Here is a 19,934-nt window from a genome sequence, read left to right on the forward strand (position 1 = left end):
TAATTAAACACATTTCGCGAAACGCGATACAGCGTAATGGCACTAAGCGTATTTGGTACTATACGTCGAAACTATGTACCTACTATTTAAAATAAATGCGTAACAAGCGAAACCAGAAGAGGATAGATAGCAATGGGGTGTGGACTGACCGCAAAACTTACGCACCTCAGTTACTCTGAAGAAGATGTCGTATGTGCAGTGCTAAAATATCAGGTGTACTCAAAATACATAGTAGTAGGTAGTTATGATGCGATCTAATGTAGTATCACACCTTGTATTGTATCATCGCGCCATATCGGTGTTGTTTTTGCGTTGCCCACGCGCACGCGGCGGCCAACATGTTTTTATCGCGACCACATTGTCCGGCGAGCGTGAGTAAAAAGTTCCTCGCTGGCACATATCGTTCGTAGTCAAGTCACAATCAAGTGCATATCATTCGTAGTTTTTAATCAGGGGCCCCAATAACTAATCGAAGAACAGACGTGGACCACAGGTCGCAACTATTCGTCTTTCTTCTAGACATACATCGAGAAACCGTCGTAGTGCCGACGTCAGTGAAAAACTTTGCTAAGGCACGTGGGAATTTCCTTTATTTCTTGTTTGTTTGTCACGATCATATTCAAATTATTCGAAACTTTTTATAACATTAGGTAGTAGGCACTATATTATTTCTATTCTCTATTGAATCTATTGATTCTTTCGCTCAACAAGATCAGCTTTGCCATATTTTGTCTTCAACTAAGAAATTAGCTAAGTTAATTGCATAAAAATTCACGCAATGCATTGAACTTAATTGCGGTATTTCGTCCAAAGTAGCTTAATCTATTGCATATGTTAATCCCATATTGCAAAACAATCAGCGCTTAACATAATCGGAGTTTGCGTGTAATTTTAATTAAGCACGGCGTTTTGCCGTTAATTATGTTAACGATTGTGTTTTTGTTCAGTTACCGTGTGAATAATTAATTGAATGTACATAATCGAGTTAAAATCATGATAAGCCTTTATCATGATTTTTTTGACACATATACACACAGGATGTCCTAAGACTATGGGACATCAAGGGAAAGTACCTTAAATATCGTATTTTAACATTTGAAGTGAACATAACATTCATGGTCTTCCTTTTATTTCTGACACTATGTTATTTAGAAAAAAATAATCCTTATGATGAATCCTTTCGATTGGTATGATAAAACTACAGGTTGATTTTTTTTCTCGTGTAGCGGGATCCATTCCCGGTTCAACCATGTAATTATTTTAAAATCTATGAATGCAGCTTAAATTGTTTTTTAAATTAAAATAATGTCTTCTTTCAGCAAAATATCCTATCTACGATATTTAAGGTACTTTCCCTTGAAGTCCCATAGTCTTGGGACGACCTGTATATACACATACCAGTGGGTTGTGGTCCAGCCAAGTTTGAAAAAATAAAACCAACCGGTACCTATTGTAATAATTTGTAACGTATAATTATTACTTTATCACTATATACTCCGAGTACGTAGTATCTATAATGTAAATAAAACATCGTCTGCTGCTTTGACAAATAAATGATGACGAGGTCTCCCTAATAGCCTTGATTGTTTTTTGCCTTTTGAGATTTACTTACTAAACGCATGTATTCCATTCGTTTTACCATATAAGGTCCATGTGGAGAAAACCGTCTATAAGGGAAAACCATCTACAAACTTTTTCGTCGCTTTTAACTGTTGCGTTTGTACACAAATGTAGGTAGAGCAGAAGGAATGAAGCTCTTTCTTTCTTACTGTAGGTATCTGAGCGACGTACGCAAACAAAGTACCTACGACAATTCATGCCCTATGATAGCCATCCCTGCAAAAAAAATATTATGCTGGTCTATTCCTCAATAAAACTGTCAATTATTTATCTACAGCTAAACGAGACTTGAAATCTCAATTTCTGTACATTTCTCAACTTAAATTGGCCTCGTACCTAAAATGGCAGCGGTCGATCAAGAGGTGGCAAGCGTAACTACAATCGTAAATAACTAACTGTCCATCTTAAGAGGTACATAAGTTATTAGATGTGCTTGAATTACATGCAATTTAGAATAGAATTAAAAGAATTAAATATAAATATTTTTATTCGTAAACAGAAACGAGACAATTTATATACCTACTCGTAAGTAAAAAAAAACCGGGCAAGTGCGAGTTGGACTCGCGCACGAAGGGTTCCGTACTATAATGCAAAAAAAAAAACAAAAAAAAAGCAAAAAGAAAACGGTCACCCATCCAAGTACTGACCACTCCCGACGTTGCTTAACTTTGGTCAAAAATCACGTTTGTAGTATGGGAGCCCCATTTAAATCTTTATTTTATTCTGTTTTTAGTATTTGTTGTTATAGCGGCAACAGAAATACATCATCTGTGAAAATTTCAACTGTCTAGCTGTCACGGTTCGTGAGGTACAGCCTGGTGACAGACGGACGGACGGACGGACAGCGAAGTCTTAGTAATAGGGTCCCGTTTTACCTTTTGGGTACGGAACCCTAAAAAACGTAGAAAGAGTAAAGTGCCTCTTACAGCATAGGATTGCTGGCGACTATCAGCGCTGGTTTTTTCGATGAGAGATCAGAAGAATCACGGCAGATAACAGGCAAAAAGAAAAGAGATATAAAATTACATAACAGGTCAAATATATAAATGGTTTAATAAGAAAACACTAAATTAAATTTAGTTATAAGTACCTATACAGTTACAAATAGCAAAGCGTCAATGAGTAACATACTCGTACAACTTGGAGAACTAATAACAATATATCAAGTTAAGTGTCTGATGGAGTTGATTTAGATGTCTTAAAACAGGTATGGCTTTATAAGCGGTGGTCTCGAAGTAGTAAGTGACTATATAAAGGTGTGTCTAAATTGCGCCAATGACAGCTTTGATTGCGCGCTTAAAGGGCGCTATAAGAATTGTGCTCTAAACGCGAAATCTAAAAAATTAAAGTATAGATAATTATATTTAATCTCAAGCATCTCTACACTAGTAGTGTATTTATGAATGAATGAATGAATGAATATTTTTATTACGTGTAACATGTGGACACATTTTTTTATTAGTAGAGCTTACAAACTAAGGGGTTATAGTACCTTACAGAAAATTTTAAAACAAACAACACTGATGGCAGTGTAACAAGTAGTGACAGTCAACCCTATCATGCGAAGAAATTATTAGAGATGTAACGGATAGTTGTTTGGCCGGATACCGGATACCGGATATTCGGCCTGACTATTGGCCGAATATCCGGTATCCGGCCGCCGGATATTCGGCTAGCGGAACTATACCTACATTTCGGTTTTTCAGGTGCGCATTTGCAGGTTTGACCTGTTTCCTGGTGTACGTTCGCGCGGACTCAATTTTCTAGGTTCGAATCGAAGTCAATGGAATCATTAAATTGTTTTAAAATAGTAAACAAGTACGATTATGACCGTGTCTGTTTCTTAAAACCAATTTGAATACTCCTAAATTAAGCAATGTTACTATCCGGTATCCGGCCGGATAGTAAAATAATGGCCGGATACCGGATAGTAACCGGATATCCGGTGCATCTCTAGAAATTATGATGGAATTTAAGATGTAAATATTCTGTAAACAGAAAAAACTCTTAAACTATTTCGGCGATACAACAGTATGGCTTCTTGCTATGCTCAAATATCTCATTTTTGGCAATATTCCGTCTTGTATGTCAGGTAAATCCCATTCAGGGCGGGGTGGAGCGTGTCCACTGTCCACTGTGTATGAAATGCTATTACTTATTACGTGTTTTCGATTGTCGTTTTTTATAAACGATTGTGTTGGCCAGGCTGGACACACCTTAACTACAGAGGGCAAGGGCGCGCAGGCGCTAGATCCGTCACCTCGCTGCCCACGCGCACGCGCAGGGCGGGGACGCGACTAATAGGTAGCTCCAATACAAACATTTGTTAATTTAGACAAACAAATAGTCTTGTTGCTGTTGAAAATTCCATGGATGCCATGAGAACAAATAATTTAAATTGGAGGAACATTGCATTACCGGACAACTTTGAGGATATACGAAGCTCTGTCATTGGTGTATGCAGGTTTCCTCATGATTTTTTCCTTTACCGAAAAGCTAGTGGTAAATATTAAATGATACATAAATTCAGATAATACCTACGAGCCAGGATTTGAACCCGCGACCTCCGGATTGAAAGTCCAACGTCATAATATCAGCCACCACAGTTTAGGAAAAGTAGATACAAGAATTATACATTCAAATGTCCGCTGGCCATTTGTATGAAACGTGTCTTTGTAATCTTATTGCAGTGCAATTCATATAAACAGAACATTGCAGAGTGTATGGGTAGCTTAAGCACCTATTTGCATGGCTGCAAACTGCAACTCATTGACACTCGCCCACCGCTCGAGGGACTCACGCCTGACTCACCAGCCTTAGCCCTCATTCTGACGAATATATTTGCTAATTGAGGTAACGCTCAACGCAGCTGTTTTGGTTGAGTCTATTTATGTTGCACCATCGGGAAAGGCGCAAAAGTGACAGTATCAAAGACCGTTACCACGCAAAGTCTACTAAAAGACACAGAGTGTTGTAAGCATTGACGTATATCTCAAATTTTGTGATAAAACAACGTAACTTAATTTTGTTTTTTATCTATTTCAGTTACATATTGAATATAAAATAACTTATTAAAATAAACTAAAATTACATATTTCGTATAAGTATTAAATATGAACATTCTTAAACAAACTGAATAGGGTATTTGACTACAACTCTAATTAGTTTCCTTTTTAGAACTGTCAAACAAAACGTTTAGCTATTTTGTTTTCGTTCAGTCATTATAGATTTTGACCCGTGAATAATTAGTTCTTGGATTTTTTTTTCGTAGGTCCCTCGGGGGTGTCACTGTGAGTGTAAATTCAAAAAGTAGACTGAATCAGGCTCCTGCGTATATTCGAAAAACGGTTTTTCTTGAATAACTCGGCCTTTTTTTATTTTACAGTAAAACTGTGAGGACAAACATTTTAGGAAATTTGATTCTCTACAAGTTTGGCCCTCGCAATTTTTCTTCTAGGATCGATATTTTGGAAAATAAATTTGAAAAAAGCGACAAATTCAAAACATTTTCATCATCTCGTTTATTTTCAACTTTACGGCATAAATGAGGAGACTAAACTTGTAGAGAATCAAATTTTGAATTTGTCGCTTTTTTTCAAATTTAATTTCCAAAATATCGATCGTAGAAGAAAAATTGTGAGGACCAAACTTGTAGAGAATCAAATTTCCTACAATTTTTGTCCTCACGGTTTTACTGTAAAATCAAAAATGGCCGAGTTCTTCAAGAAAAACCGTTTTTCGAATATACGCAGGAGCCTGATTCAGTCTACTTTTTGAATTTACACTCCCAGTGACCCCCCCGAGGGACCTACGAAAAAAAATCCAAGAACTAATTATTCACGGGTAGGGTCGGTTTTTTGGATATAATGACTGAACTATTGGGTTTGCTAGAATTGTGTCGATGAGTAATAGTTGCCTGTTGAAAGAAACAAACAGTCAGCGATAAAACTTTTATCTAAAATAAAATTTATATGCCCGTTGTAGTTAAATTTTTGTCAACATTTTTATGCATGAAATCATACCTACATAACTCTACCCTCGATTAAATTAATCCCAGATTTCACTAAGATGAAACTAGGGAAAGTTCCCTCGAAGCTTCATAACCATCGAAAGCCATAAGTGCACTGGCACACAAATTGTTTTATCTCGTATGTGCTGGGACGTCTGTCACGACATAATGTCCTCATGTCTCTGTCAAAAGCAATTTATGTTTTGTGAAGGGGAAACGAGGTTTAATTTGGTTTAGATTTTCTTGTGAGAAGAGAACAGTTTAGCTTTAGGTTAGGTATAGTAAGAATGTTCAGTATATTGACAATGGAAAGGTTCGAGTTAGGCGTTAGCGATATTAAGCTCAACTCTTCAACCGAACTTTCGATTAAGTATCTATAATTCTATGTATACCTATACATACCTATGTAGAAAGAAGTTCTCTAATTTAAACTTTTTAATTTAGATCTAACACGTCTTTGGGATTAATATAGAAAATTTTAGGATTAGTAAGTATATTAAAGATTTGTTATTGAAAACTAGGATTACTTTGAAAAAGATACAAGCTAGCTAGAAAATTGGTAATATCTCTTAACTCTTTTATTTCTAAGCAACGTACTGCACACACCACATATCTTTCTACAGTCTGCCTCTCGTGAGACTCGGATTCTCGCTGAGAAATCGCGCGTATGTCGGACAAGCCGTTTCAAGGAAATTGTATTAGATAAATTGACTAATATTAGACTTTCCATCATTGCGATAAGGTACACAATTGAGCAGTGAACTGTGTGCACGATAGACGCACTCAGTAATAACCATTCGGCATAACACACGCGAGAACAGATGTATGTAAACAAACCTGTCTGTTGTTGATTGAATCATTGTTGCGTAACGTGGGGTCAATATTCGGTGGTAGACGGTGAATCATGTATTTGACCTTAATCTAAATAATATAACGTTAATAAATACGAGTAATAACTAATTAATTAGACAAAAAAATATGGACTAAAAAATAAATCCTGTGTTTAGTTAATTCAGCTGATAAACAACGTAGTTTGGCAAAAAAGAGTAGTAATTATAAAGTGGCCACACTGTAGTGTCGTCCCTTTTAAACCAATTTAGATAAGAAAACTGGTCGTACAAGGAAGAGTGGAGGGATCCAGATCGCGCGGCAGAGCACATATGCGCTGGACTGACCAAATAAAATCCGCAGTGGGAAACCGCGTATCTGACTGTGCCAGACAGTCTGCCAACAGGGAGAGATGGCGGGAAATCGTGCGAAGAGCCGTGTCCGCCTCTACTACCGATGCGGACGCCTCAACGTGACCACGACCGCTCTGTCAAGAGCGATACGACAGAGAAGAAGAGTAGAAGATATAAGAAAACGGGACGACACTACAGTGTTGCCACTTTTTAATTTCTACTCTTTTTTGCCAGACTGTACCTTACGCTTACGCTAGTTCTGATGCTGACTGTACGCCATCGTTTATTGACAATTCGTAAGGGCGTCCGCTAACTGGCGCGGATGCATGGAGTGGGTGCACGGGTTAACGAAAAATAATAGGTAATGTAATAAATATGAGCAAAGTGATGGGGACTCGTGCGGCGGATTTTACCTTCAATGGCATGTGCCAGCTCCGTGCACGGTGCGCGGCCCGCGCCAGCTATAGTTCGTTTTTTTAGCATTAGAAAGAACTTGCAGGAAGGTAAGCGATCTTGACTGGTCTTTTAATTGAAAAACGATTTTTAAAAATCAAAAACTATTACTTATGAAAGCAGAAGAATATAAATGAACGTATTAGATTCATAATTGTTACATATTTGCCGTAACTTATTTTTAAATAGTGATTTTCAATTAAAAGACACATCAAGATTGTTTACCTTATTTTTAATGCTAAAAACAACGAACTATAGCGGACGCCTTAAAACTATTGCTAATATAAAAGGCCCACCAATGGTCAACTGTTATTATAGTGTCAAGATGTGCAAGGAAATGGGGCCTGAGTCACGGGTCAAGTAATTATAATGGTTCTATTTTAGGCTTGCGGCGCGAGCGCAGACGGCGCGGGGTGCATACATTAGTGTGGGCCAGAGGAGGGGCGGAAGCGATTTTTAGATACTCGTGCAGTTCTAAAGAAAAGCACCCGCTAAGTACCTTCACAATAATCAACATGATTTGCCTTGAGTGAGTGCTTTATTTATTGAAATGCAATTTAACACTTTGACCGCCAAGACGTAGTTCACGATGACGCGCCACGCATCATGATAGGCGTAGTGGCATTCAAACAGTTAAATCGGGTTTAAAACGCAATAGCCTCAATCAATATACATCACAAAATCTTGAGTGAAAACAAATTGGGAAATAAGTGACATTACAACGGAAGAATTTTGCTGACCTTTCCCGGCTAAAGATGGCCAAACGTAATTTATTTCAGTATCGACCTTTGATTGTGGAATATTGTGGATATAGAATCGCTTCATCTTGTAATTGCGCCGCAGATGCTATGACACTTATTATATATTATGAATAAACTCAATTTGAATACGAAGTGCGGATCCCGTTAGCGAGCTCGGTCGCAAGCTGCAGCCACAAGCAATTAACAATTGCAATTTACTAAAATTTTACACCTACCGGTACAGTGTAAATGAAAAGTAAGGGCAGTAATAAACAATGTAATTCAGTTTCAGTAGGTAGTTACTAGTGAAACGGAATATTTTACGAAAAGGTTAGCTTGCAAGCTGCACAATCTACATGCAAAATTGCTAATAATGGTTAAAAAAATATTCTTGACGTAATAATATCGTTAAAACTGTGTTATACGACTACGACATAACTTATTAGCGCAGATTATTAGGGAATGAGATCCATCCCAATTGCAACTTCACCAACGTGCAATTGCACACAACATGCAGCTGAGATGCAGACTTACCGTTACGTACAAGTTAAATGTGTGTCATTTCAAAACTCACAGAGGTCATGTTCATGTAGCTATGTTTAGGGGTGCATTACATTTGTTATAATTACTTTTCATATATTATAGTTTGATATATCGTTATTTTGAATAACGTAATAAATGGCATACTACCGTAATACCTAATTAACGGTATACATAATGTTATTATTGGTATAATGGTCATAAGGTATATTAACACTTCGTCTAATATACATTGCCATAATTATTACATACTCTAAAGCACATTATTTGTTATAACAAGTGACATCACATAATTATTTATATGGCATAATAGTTGCTTGGCATAAATGGGTTAGGTTAGGTTGGAACTGCGACTCCGCACAAACGAATAACTACCTAACAAAAGGAGGGTTAGGTTAGGTTAGAACTTTGACCCTCCGTAGAATAAAATACTCGAGCAAAAAAAGTGGTTTAGGTTAGGTTTGAACTGCGGCCCCCGCAGAACGAAAACCGTGAAGAAATTGGTTCGGTTAGGTTAGAACTGCGACCTCCCTAAAATAAAATAGCTAGCAAAAGCAGTAAGTCTGACTAAAAAGTAAGTAAAACTACGTTATCAGTAAAAGAAATATGTCAAAAAAATGTTATACAATATATATATTTATACTTGACAAAATTGTATGAAGTATTACGTTATACAAAAATATAATATAACAAATGTAATTATAAAATATGTCTATATACTATTTGAAAATTATATTACATTAGGCATTATATCAATGACAGTTTAGATGAAATCATAATATAATAAAGGAAACGTATAATACAAATTACATTATAACATACAATAATATATCAAGTGGCGTTATAACAAATGTATGATAGTTTTTTTATAATTATATTAACCATTACACACCCGGGCTAAACATAGGGTGTGTAACGGTGTGTGTATGAACGGATATGTTTAGCAAAGCACTTAACTTACAATAGAGGTCATCGTTGTCCTTATATTCATTTAAAAGCACTATCTTTAAAGATAGGTACTAAAACGCCTTCTATTTATAGCCAATCACAGCCGGTATTGACCGAATTGCGACCTGTTTGATAATGATAAGCATAAACATAAACAATGCAAATATCGTAATGTTGTTGTTTACGCCCGCTGCCCCGCGCGTGCGCGTGCGCCGTTACTGCGAACATTCGGGTCAACTACCTAACAGTGCCGATCGAGTACTATTGTCAGTTGTCATACTCTGAGATGTAAGTCATAGTTATAACAGAACCTAAGAAAGGTGTGTGTGGTAGGTACACAGTTGCATAATTCATTCATATTGTGTCCATGTGATTTTGGAGCTCTCTGTACAAACGCGCTTCTTTTAACTTCTGAAAATATTTTACTGTCACGAACATACAATAATAAAATTATGAAACAGAAAAGCAAATAGGTACAAAGTTGCTACTTACAGAATTTCCATTTGAGTACTTAAACTACATATAATTAGATTATGTTTTGGTGCAACTTACTCATATTAGAACGTTGGTATTCTAACAAGAAACTCAAAGATATGTTGTTCTTGATCTACCTCAATATGTATTTAGGTATGTAAGCTCTCGCTGGCTCCCGGCCAAGTTTTAACAAATACCATCGGTTCAGTCTACAGTAACTAAGTAACAAGTGTAACAATCTAATTAAGTAAATTTGTGGTTTGTAAATCTACGAGTATGAGTTGTTAATATTCGTATATTACTGACAAGAAAAACAAGTGCGAGTCGGACTCGCGCACGAAGGGTTCCGTACCATAATTAAAAAAAAAACAAAAAAAGCAAAAAAAAAACGGTCACCCATCCAAGTACTGACCACTCCCGACGTTGCTTAACTTTGGTCAAAAATCACGTTTGTTGTATGGGAGCCCCATTTAAATCTTTATTTTATTCTGTTTTTAGTATTTGTTGTTATAGCGGCAACAGAAATACATCATCTGTGAAAATTTCAACTGTCTAGCTATCACGGTTCGTGAGATACAGCCTGGTGACAGACGGACGGACGGACGGACGGACAGCGAAGTCTTAGTAATAGGGTCCCGTTTTACCCTTTGGGTACGGAACCCTAACTAGGCGATTCACACAATAATGACTAAGTCACCATAGGAGTATAGGAACACAAGTATCATGTAAGTATACATGGTACGTATACTCGTATGTATGTGCACTCGCACGGCATGTCAAAAATGTCCGCTCACTTCGACGGAACCTGTCCTTGGCGCTTATTTGCCATTACTTATTGATTATTTATATTCGATGTCGCAGAACTAATTACGATCAATTTTATTGTGATTTTAATTAAAGTACCTACTTACGTATGTCTGGAGATCAACCAGAAACAGGAAAAACCAAAGCGTTTTTTAAGTTTTAATTTTTGTACAGTAACTTTACCTATAGTTATAAAAGCGTTGTTAATTTTTGAAGTGAGTGTATAGGTATAACGTTCATTGGTTACTTACCTTTTTTTAAATAAAATATAAACGTTCTTAAAATTTACTCTTTTTTTCTTCTATTTTGCTCTACGTAAAGTAATTCACTGAGACCTCCTTTGCTTGCGATGCTATCGGTAGATAATTTGATACGTAGTAAAATGTGAAGCTAATTAATGATGGATTAAAGCATTTTAACAAAGACGCTATGAAATGTTAAGTCATGTTTAAAAAACTCAATATTCTCGCCGACAAAGAAGCTCAAAGAGCATATAAATACATGCAACAATTTTGAGACACGTATCGCATCCATCATCTTGTACCTATACAGATAGGTCCCGCTAGCAATTATTGCAAAAAGTAAAATGTAATTAAATAATTGCTGGAATAAGTAGAGGGTTGGCGCGTGATGTTATCACAGGCCGTATTTCTCAGTTTTATTTCCAATCGCTATACTAGCAAATGAGTTATGCTTACCAGTATAAAAACCCTATAAAATTACACCAGAGTTAAGTCACCTTAGGTAAATAAATTAGTATTTTGTGACAATCTTACCCAAATCGACCTGGCCCCACAGTAAGTTACTTGTTACATACTTACCTATTTCAGGATTAAAGAACCTTTTGAAGTATTGAAGACCGCTCAGCGTTGATTATCAGTCCGTCCTCCCTTCACTGAACTACATTGATAGGTATTCGCTTCTAGCGTTAGGTACCCATTTTCATAAGCGATGTCCTAGCTGTTACCATCAGACCCTAAGCTTATTTACCACCATCTTAGCATGAAAGATGTTATTGCCATCCCATCGCCTGCAGGGTCAATTCATACATGTAGCATTCGATAACGCATCGCCCGCGTGTGGTCTAGGTCCGTACAGGATATTTTAAGAGAACAAGTACCCTTGAGGGTCCGTTGTGTACATGCGTGCTGATTAAGATCAGAGTCGATTTATAGAGAGTAGTACAACTTCAAGTAAAGGTACAGTGAGCTAAGAAATTGCATGGAGAAATTATGAATTAATTCATTGATATATTTGCCATGCACTTTTACGGCTGCTGGTATAATGAGATGCAGAGAACATGCGTGACATATCAGGGATCAGAGGGCCCAAGATGAATCAAAAATGTATCAGGATGACAGATGTTAAGAAAAATCACATGACTATTTCCGTGCAATATTAAAGTTTCGATTGGCGTCATGTCTAGGAAAATATCAAAATCTCAGGAATTTATATTACAGAAGAAATATTACAAAATAAAAGAACTGACAGGCAAAATGATCACAGAATTGACCCAGAACACGCGTTCTTAACGACGACTCTGTGTAAAGAGTTAATAAATAAACGAGGAAATAGAGTACTGTCATTGTTCTTATACTATGATAATACGCACAGAATATTAATTCCTTTCTTTCGACCGCCATAAATCGGTATATTTTGCAACCGTTAATTAAAGACATAAATTATCGGATGAGTCAGCTCGCCATAAGGTAATTAAGTGTTGCCAGGTACGCGGGTGGTCTGGTTCGTTTTGGTTGCACGCGTTGTTATCGATACTTCTTGTGGAAACTGGATGCCTAGTACCAATAATCTTAGTACCTACATAGTACAAAACGTAATACAACGAAATTAGAGCCAGTAGACAGACAGTAAGTTTTACATGCAAAATTTCTACTAAGCATCGAAATCTAGTACCGGACATAAATGTTCATATTGTTCATGCCAAGTTTCATGTAATGTAAGCATGTCGTTTTAAAATGAAAGCTCAACTACTATTGTATGGGAGCGGGTTCATGCTGTGACTCTAAAATTCTAAATGTAGATACTTTTAGTATAATTAAGTATTTTGTCGAAAATCGAAAATACATCCGTAGTTTAGGTCTCAAACAAGTCTAGGACCTCATGTAGTAACAGCATTCCGTCATGCAAGGCTTGCAATACCATTACTTCATGTTCAACAATCCATACAGCATTAACATCCTCCACTAGACTTTGCATTACGGAGCATTTATATTTTATATGCGAAAACGAAGACTCGTGGTCCTCTCACTGTGACATTAAGAGCGTGCGACTTTAAATTCGGAGGTCGCGGGTTCAAACCCCGGCTCGTATCAATGAGTTTTTCGGAACTTATGTAGTCGCTGAACGTAGAGGTGCATCAAGATCTAACGAGTGTCACGCGAGTGCGCATGCATGTGCAGTCAACTGCAGGGATCGTTGGCCCGCCCTTCCACACAGCTTCCATACAGCATGGATGGAACTTCCCTTGGAATTCGCATTAGAAAGCATTTACGTGGATTCACATTTACTAGTGTTACTTACCATTATTTTATCCGCAAAAAATTTACGAATGTAGGCTTCGTCTATATAGATTGATGTAAAACGTGTCATCTAATTTCTAGATTTAATTTACAGGTTGGATGGATATTATATAAGGGTCGCTGGGCGCAAAGCCATCCGATGCAGGACCATTCATTACGCATAAAAGGCGTCGTACTCTAAACCCTTTAATATCATAACAGCCTATTGAGCCTATGTTTATTAACAATACCCATAAAGCTAACCGTCGACATATTTTCCTCTCATAAATGCTTCCCATCAGGCGGCTTTGCTGCTCGTTTGCTCTCAATAACATTTAAAAAACCATAAACCAGTAAGCGAATCCCTATGATCCATCTAGTGAACAGATCTTTGGCCATACTCCGGCCATTCCGACGTCATCCAATAGCAATTAAAACTGTCATGTTTTTGTCGATCATTGTCAAGTCAACATGGGTTTTTGTTGGAATACTTGCATTGATAATGTGCAATGCGGAAGAGACTACAGCGTAGATCCTATAGTTTTAATGGAAATTATCCGTGAAGACGACAAACAAAAGTTTTTTTACCATGTCGGTGGTATAGAACATACAGTTTGCTTGATGGTAAGCAACTACAGCAGCTTATGGATATGAACACTAGGAACTTTAGTATATCTTTATAAAATTACAAAGTATATAAATATAAAAAACAACCTTATGCCGCTTTAAACACGCAACTATAACAAATCAACTGTACATTACGAGTATATGAGGAGTGAAAAGTTATTCGGTACAGTAATGGGTTTACTTGCGTGCATGTTGTGTAGACTAATAGGGTTAATCTTCGTACTGCATCGTTCCTAACAAGATTATAGTACGGTGGCGCAGCCTTTACTAACCTTTTCAAGTCTATAGGTAATCTAAGCATACATATACATACTTATAATTATTATTAAAATATGTATAGCAACGGAGTATTGTCAGTTTATTCCACCATACGTACCTATCAGTCCATGTGCGCGGTTAATAAACCTACCTAACAGTGGCGGCGCGTCAAACATATCCATAGGCAAGCCGGGGCTAATTTGGCTTACATATTTCCTTTACAACTCTGCTCAAACATCCAATAACAGGCAAGCCGGTGGGAATCGGCTTTTATGGACGCGCCGCCACTGCTACCTAACCTACTTGATAACTTTAAAGGCCAGTTTTTGTAAATCTTTGTAGATAACAATCTAAACGAGCACTTTATCCACATAAGTACTTACTAGAAACATTACGCAATGAGTTACGCTCGAAAATGCGATTACCTACTGTTTCCTGTCGCGTTTTTGCCGTTTTGTTTGCATTTTTGGAGTGCATTCTGCATTAGTACACGCTAGACATACCCACGACGTAAACATTTATTATATTTTAGGTACCCGGTTTAATATGAAGAGTTAGCAATGTTTTTTGAGTTAATGTTAGGTTCCCTAATATACCTGTGCTAACTCGGGGCACGACCACTAAAGTGATGGTAAGTGTTAAAGTTTTTTACCTTAAGATACTCTATAGTAGACATGATATTGAACCTGTTTACATACATACATGTGTGGGGCTAGGATATGTTAGGTATAAATATCTTACGCTGACTGTGCTTAACCTACAAAACGTATGGCTTTCGTCATTTCGTTCGCGACACGCACACTATAAAGTGCGTAACAGACATTACAGACATGCAGTTGCATGCCTAATGCATTTTAACTAGGTTTTAGGACATACGACTTCATTTATATGATTGGGTAAGGGGTTTTAAACTTTAAATGTTTATGTATGTTTATATGTATGTACAGGCATTAAAATATGCCGCCATAAATATAAAACACATATATTACGTAGGATATACCTATGCACTTACTAGCGAGTCGCCCCGGCTTCGCGCGGGTTAACAAATTATGCACCTGAACCTTCCTCAAGAATTCCTCTATAGATAGGCTAAAACCGCATGAGTCGGTGTAGTTTTTGAGTTTATCGCGAATATACATACAAACACACAAACAGACGCGGCGGGGGACTAAGTTCTATAAGGTGTGGTGTAGTGATGAAAGCAAAGGAATGTAAATATGTAATTGTATATGATTCACAATTGTTTTATTTGCCGTGTAGTGGCTTATTTATCAAAAGTGTTTTTCAATAACAGACACGTCAAGATTGTTTACCTTTATTCTAATGCTAAAAAAACGAACAATATTCTACCAGCAAAACAGTGCAATAATATATTTTTGTAGAGGAAGTGGTCAGAGTTGAGCCTAGTGGCCACGCCCGGCGGCGCACGGACAAAGCCGAGGAAGTGGCCAGTTGACAATGTTAGTCATTGATTATCGACCTATTACAACATACTCGTAGAAAGTCCATGAATTTCGAGTGATTTTAAGGTTGGTTAGAAATGTACCGGGTATGGTACAGGGTTCATCAGATATCGGAGCAGCCAAGACGCTCATAAAGTCTGAACATGCCTCTATAGTCAAGCCGTTACAGTGCGTCTTAAGATATTTTTGAGCACTTCGGACGTTTCGATATATTTGGGGGCGACTGTACTTAGATTTTGTTGAGAGCACATGTAGAGAAGCATACACACCTTTCAGATAGTCCTGGATAAAGAATAGTGGGAAATATTCCCGGATTTTTTGGATGTATGCATTGTGTCGTATTTTCTTAGTGTGAAACATTTTATAATTTAGGATACTGTCCGTTGGAATCGGAACATTAGTAACCGTGGACTTATTGGTCAGATAAATAAAATATTATTTAAATATTTATGCAACGTCGTCAAACAACGGACCCCAAAGGGTATTTCTTTTTCAATAAGCCTCTAGGTAGGTACTATGGATGGATTCACAAAAAAAAAAAAAAAAATAAAGCGTTTATTCACAAGCTTACTTACATCTAGATACAATACATTCTTCTGCCAAACCACAGACAAAGTTTGAACTTCTAAAAAAGATGACGGAGGGTTTCTAAATCTTTAGCAGAACATTAAATATATATTATTGTCGCCCTTAAAGGCGATGTTGAAATTGAAATGAGTTACAAAAGGAACCGTATAAATTACTCGAGCCTGTGAGCTGTGAGGTTGGCTCGCTGTCCCTAAGTAATTGGTTACCAGCAATTTCCCACGGCGCTCGTGGCTCGTTATCAACCGGTGCTGCGACGGCGCCGCGCCAAACACGCTGCGTCCGCGCCGATGGCGCAATACTTGCACGGACTATAGTGCAAAATATTTTTTTAGACGACGGTTGACGACTGCGCTAAATCGCCTTTTCATACAAACGTAGGTAGTCCTCATTTTCGTCTCTACTGTCTACAAACATTTTACGTGACAGCTATTCCATTTAAAATGAATTCGATCGATCATCATTCGATGCGATAGGTGAAGTTATCGCAATGGAAAATAGTGTCGCTGTGCAGTCACGCTAACGTTGCGTCTAGCAGCAGCCATAGAGGTGACTAGACCGACGCTCGGACTAAAGGGTTTCTGCAACAGTGACCTTCAGTGGACCTTATGCCTTTGTAATAAGGTGTACAATGGCCAGATGTTAGTACTATCGGGTCAGGTCACGGGTGCGCGCACTCGTGAAAGTTCAACATAATTGCCGCTTTATTAGGAGAGGTTATCGGTGCACTCGCCCTACTGACGTTTGCTTCATATCGTTCTGCTATCTGTGATCTAGGATCTAGACCAATAAATTGATGTTAGATTTTACAATCACCGTATTTCACGTATATGGTACATAATGTATGTAGGTAGGTATAGTTGACGAAATATATTTAATTTGCACCGATCGATCCCGAGCACGCTCGGCTGTTCGTTTAGTCATAAGCGAGCTTGAACCTGCAGTACCAGCTCACGGCGCCTTTAACAATGCACACAAGTGCACAATGCAGTATGTGTAGTAAATGCGTTTTGCCATAGAAAAGCTGATTGAATTACACGCGGTTATCTAACGGCGCTGGACGGCAAACGCGAACGCCGAGACGCATTATAAACAAAGAAAATCCGAATTAAATTAACGGGATTTTACTTACCTCAGAGTTTTTTAACCCTTTAACGGTCCAAATAAATAAATATAATTCAAGCCTCATCGCCTATTTAAAGTCCTAAAAATCTGCATAAGTAAAAATACGATAACTCACATTATATTTAGACGGGTCTAACGCGATAAGATAAAGATAAAGATAAAAAATAGTTTATTCAAGTAGGCATATTATATTCAATTACCAGTGAAACCTGTGTCGAAACGTCGGTAAATCAAGGTAATTGAATATAATTCGCGTTAGACCCGTTTATAATGTGAGTTAATATGTATTCAAAACGCGAAAGTTTAAAATATTATAAAAATACGATGTTATAGTTATACTTAGGTGGTAATTTTTGCCGTATATTTATTATCTAAGTGTGCCATATTATAAAGGGTTAAAGTGGTGTAAGTGGCCGCCAGGGATTCGCCAGTTAGTAGGTACGCGTAAAAGGCTCACCATAAAACTTATCATTGACAGTTAAAGGTTGACAGACTCATTTCCGCATTCAAAGTGGAGTTTAGAAAAAAGTTAGGCTTTTATGCATTTCCCGGCAGGTTTCGGGTTGGCTTTAACACCAAACGTAGTGAATTTCAATTCGAGCGACATTAACATCAGTAAAGGCCAATTATCTCCAGAGTATTAAAATAAGCTTGCAAGCTCTTCGTGAATACGTTGCCGTAGGTCAGTGTCCGTAATCGACGCACCAGACAGCACTGACGCACATGTATGCAAACTTGGGGGAAGCAAACACACATGCATGTTTTTACCACTACCAACTCTACGAGTTAATTTATGACTGCATAAAACATGTGTTTAATTTAATTAGCTGACTTAAACCTCCCATTTTATATCAATTATATTATCCATAAAATAACACGATCGGGCTTTAAATACTGTTAAATGTGATTCTGATGAAGGATTTTATGATTCTGCTTTTTAGAGGTGTGAAACAGAGTCACGCGAATGGGCGCGCCCGAGCGTAAAGAATGCGAGAGCTTCGGTTTGAAATAGTATGTAACTAAATACAGTTGCAGTTTACTTTTAATAAGTACCTGTCGGTGGTCTACCTGTCTTTGTGTAGGGTTTTGCGTTTGCGTGTTTAAAACAGCGGTTTCTCGTGGAACGCGCACTCGTCATAATGCTTATAGATTTCTGTATTTAGTCCATAATGTATTTTCTATCGCTATTACCTATACCTACACCTTAAAGCTTGTTACACTTTATTAGGCACTACATAGCATTATTAGTAGCATTTTTAGTTAGTGGGTTTTAGAAATACTTAACGTTGCTTTAGCGTAGCCTAGCGTAGCGTGGCGTAGGTCTACAATTTTTATTTTCTTTCCCGGACTGAAAATACAATACTCACCTCCCGTTTCAGCTAAGTTTAACGAGTTTGCCATGCCAGTTTAACGATGACAAGTCTCGAGGTCGGGTTTAACTGCATTTAACAGCCTAAAATAGTATTCGTGGGCCAAAGTTCTAGGTGTTACTTGCACACCAGAGGACATAAAAACCGGGATTTATGATGCCGTAAAAGACCAACGAATAGCTAGAGGATGGATCGATAAAATGCAGTGGTCTAGACATTTGTGGCTCTATATCGGGGAAGGATCCTTATGGTTCGTGTGCATAAGGTAAGGAACGTTTCGTTCCATGTGCATAAGGATCCTTCTCTTGTGGAAAGCCCCATTTATTCCTTAGTCATTGGTATAGACGGGATTAGGTACCTACGAACGAAGGATAAACTTTATTGTAATGCAAGACCACGTATGATTTCGACATTTACAGTGCCAAAGATACTCACTTACTCAGAGGTGTCAGCCCTGATATATGATTGTTATGTGGTTAGAGGATTGTCAACTTATTCAAGTAATATAAGAAAATATCCAAGTACCTATATTGCTATATTAGTTATAGTTTCTGTCTGTAGTTTTTAACGTCCTATGCATGGTTACGTAGTATTGAAGACAAAATAAGAAAACTGGACTTCTAAGACTACTTTGTTTTTTTTACAATTTTTTTAATTGAAGACGGATTCGAACACTCATCTGTTTCGTTAGTAGCATCCAAAAATATAAAAATTAGTCTAGATCTTTACTTCTTTAGTTCATTTATATCTAATGTTGATCCCACATTTCTGATTACATATAACCAGACTTGACACGCCAAACTGAATCTTAACCCTGTCATTAAAAGTTGTATCATTGTTCCAGGCATCACATACCTGACGGGAGAGAACTTTCTGGACGCCTTAGACAACGGCGCCGAACTATGTCAGCTGGCGTCAGTCATCCATGAGCGAGCGCGCGAAGCGTTAGACCAGGGACTCTTCGTTGGGGTAAGTCTAGTTGCAGTGGGTTTGAAATCTGCCAGAAAATGACACTCTGATGGGAGAGCTGTCTGGACGCCTTAGACAACGGCGCCGAACTATGTCAGCTGGCGTCAGTCATCCATGCGCGGGCGCGCGAAGCGTTAGACCAGGGACTCTTCGTTGGGGTAAGTCTAGTTGCCGCAGGTTTGTAATCTGCCAGAAAATGACACTCTGATGGGAGAGCTTTCTGAAAGCCTTAGACAACGGCGTAGACAA

At 37.7% G+C, this 19,934-nt stretch overlaps 1 protein-coding gene across 1 annotated transcript in view; it reads left to right on the plus strand.

The window, feature by feature from the left end:
• Nucleotides 1–19,934, plus strand: part of LOC134670584 (GAS2-like protein 3) — a 107,379-nt gene that overhangs the window by 80,693 nt on the left and 6,752 nt on the right. Inside the window, exon 5 of the mRNA XM_063528385.1 lies at nt 19,561–19,685. Within this exon, the coding sequence (XP_063384455.1) occupies nt 19,561–19,685 (125 nt within the window). The remainder of the gene's footprint in view (nt 1–19,560; nt 19,686–19,934) is intronic.

The sequence above is a fragment of the Cydia fagiglandana genome, chromosome 14, assembly GCF_963556715.1.
Source record: "Cydia fagiglandana chromosome 14, ilCydFagi1.1, whole genome shotgun sequence".
Taxonomy (NCBI): domain Eukaryota; kingdom Metazoa; phylum Arthropoda; class Insecta; order Lepidoptera; family Tortricidae; genus Cydia; species Cydia fagiglandana.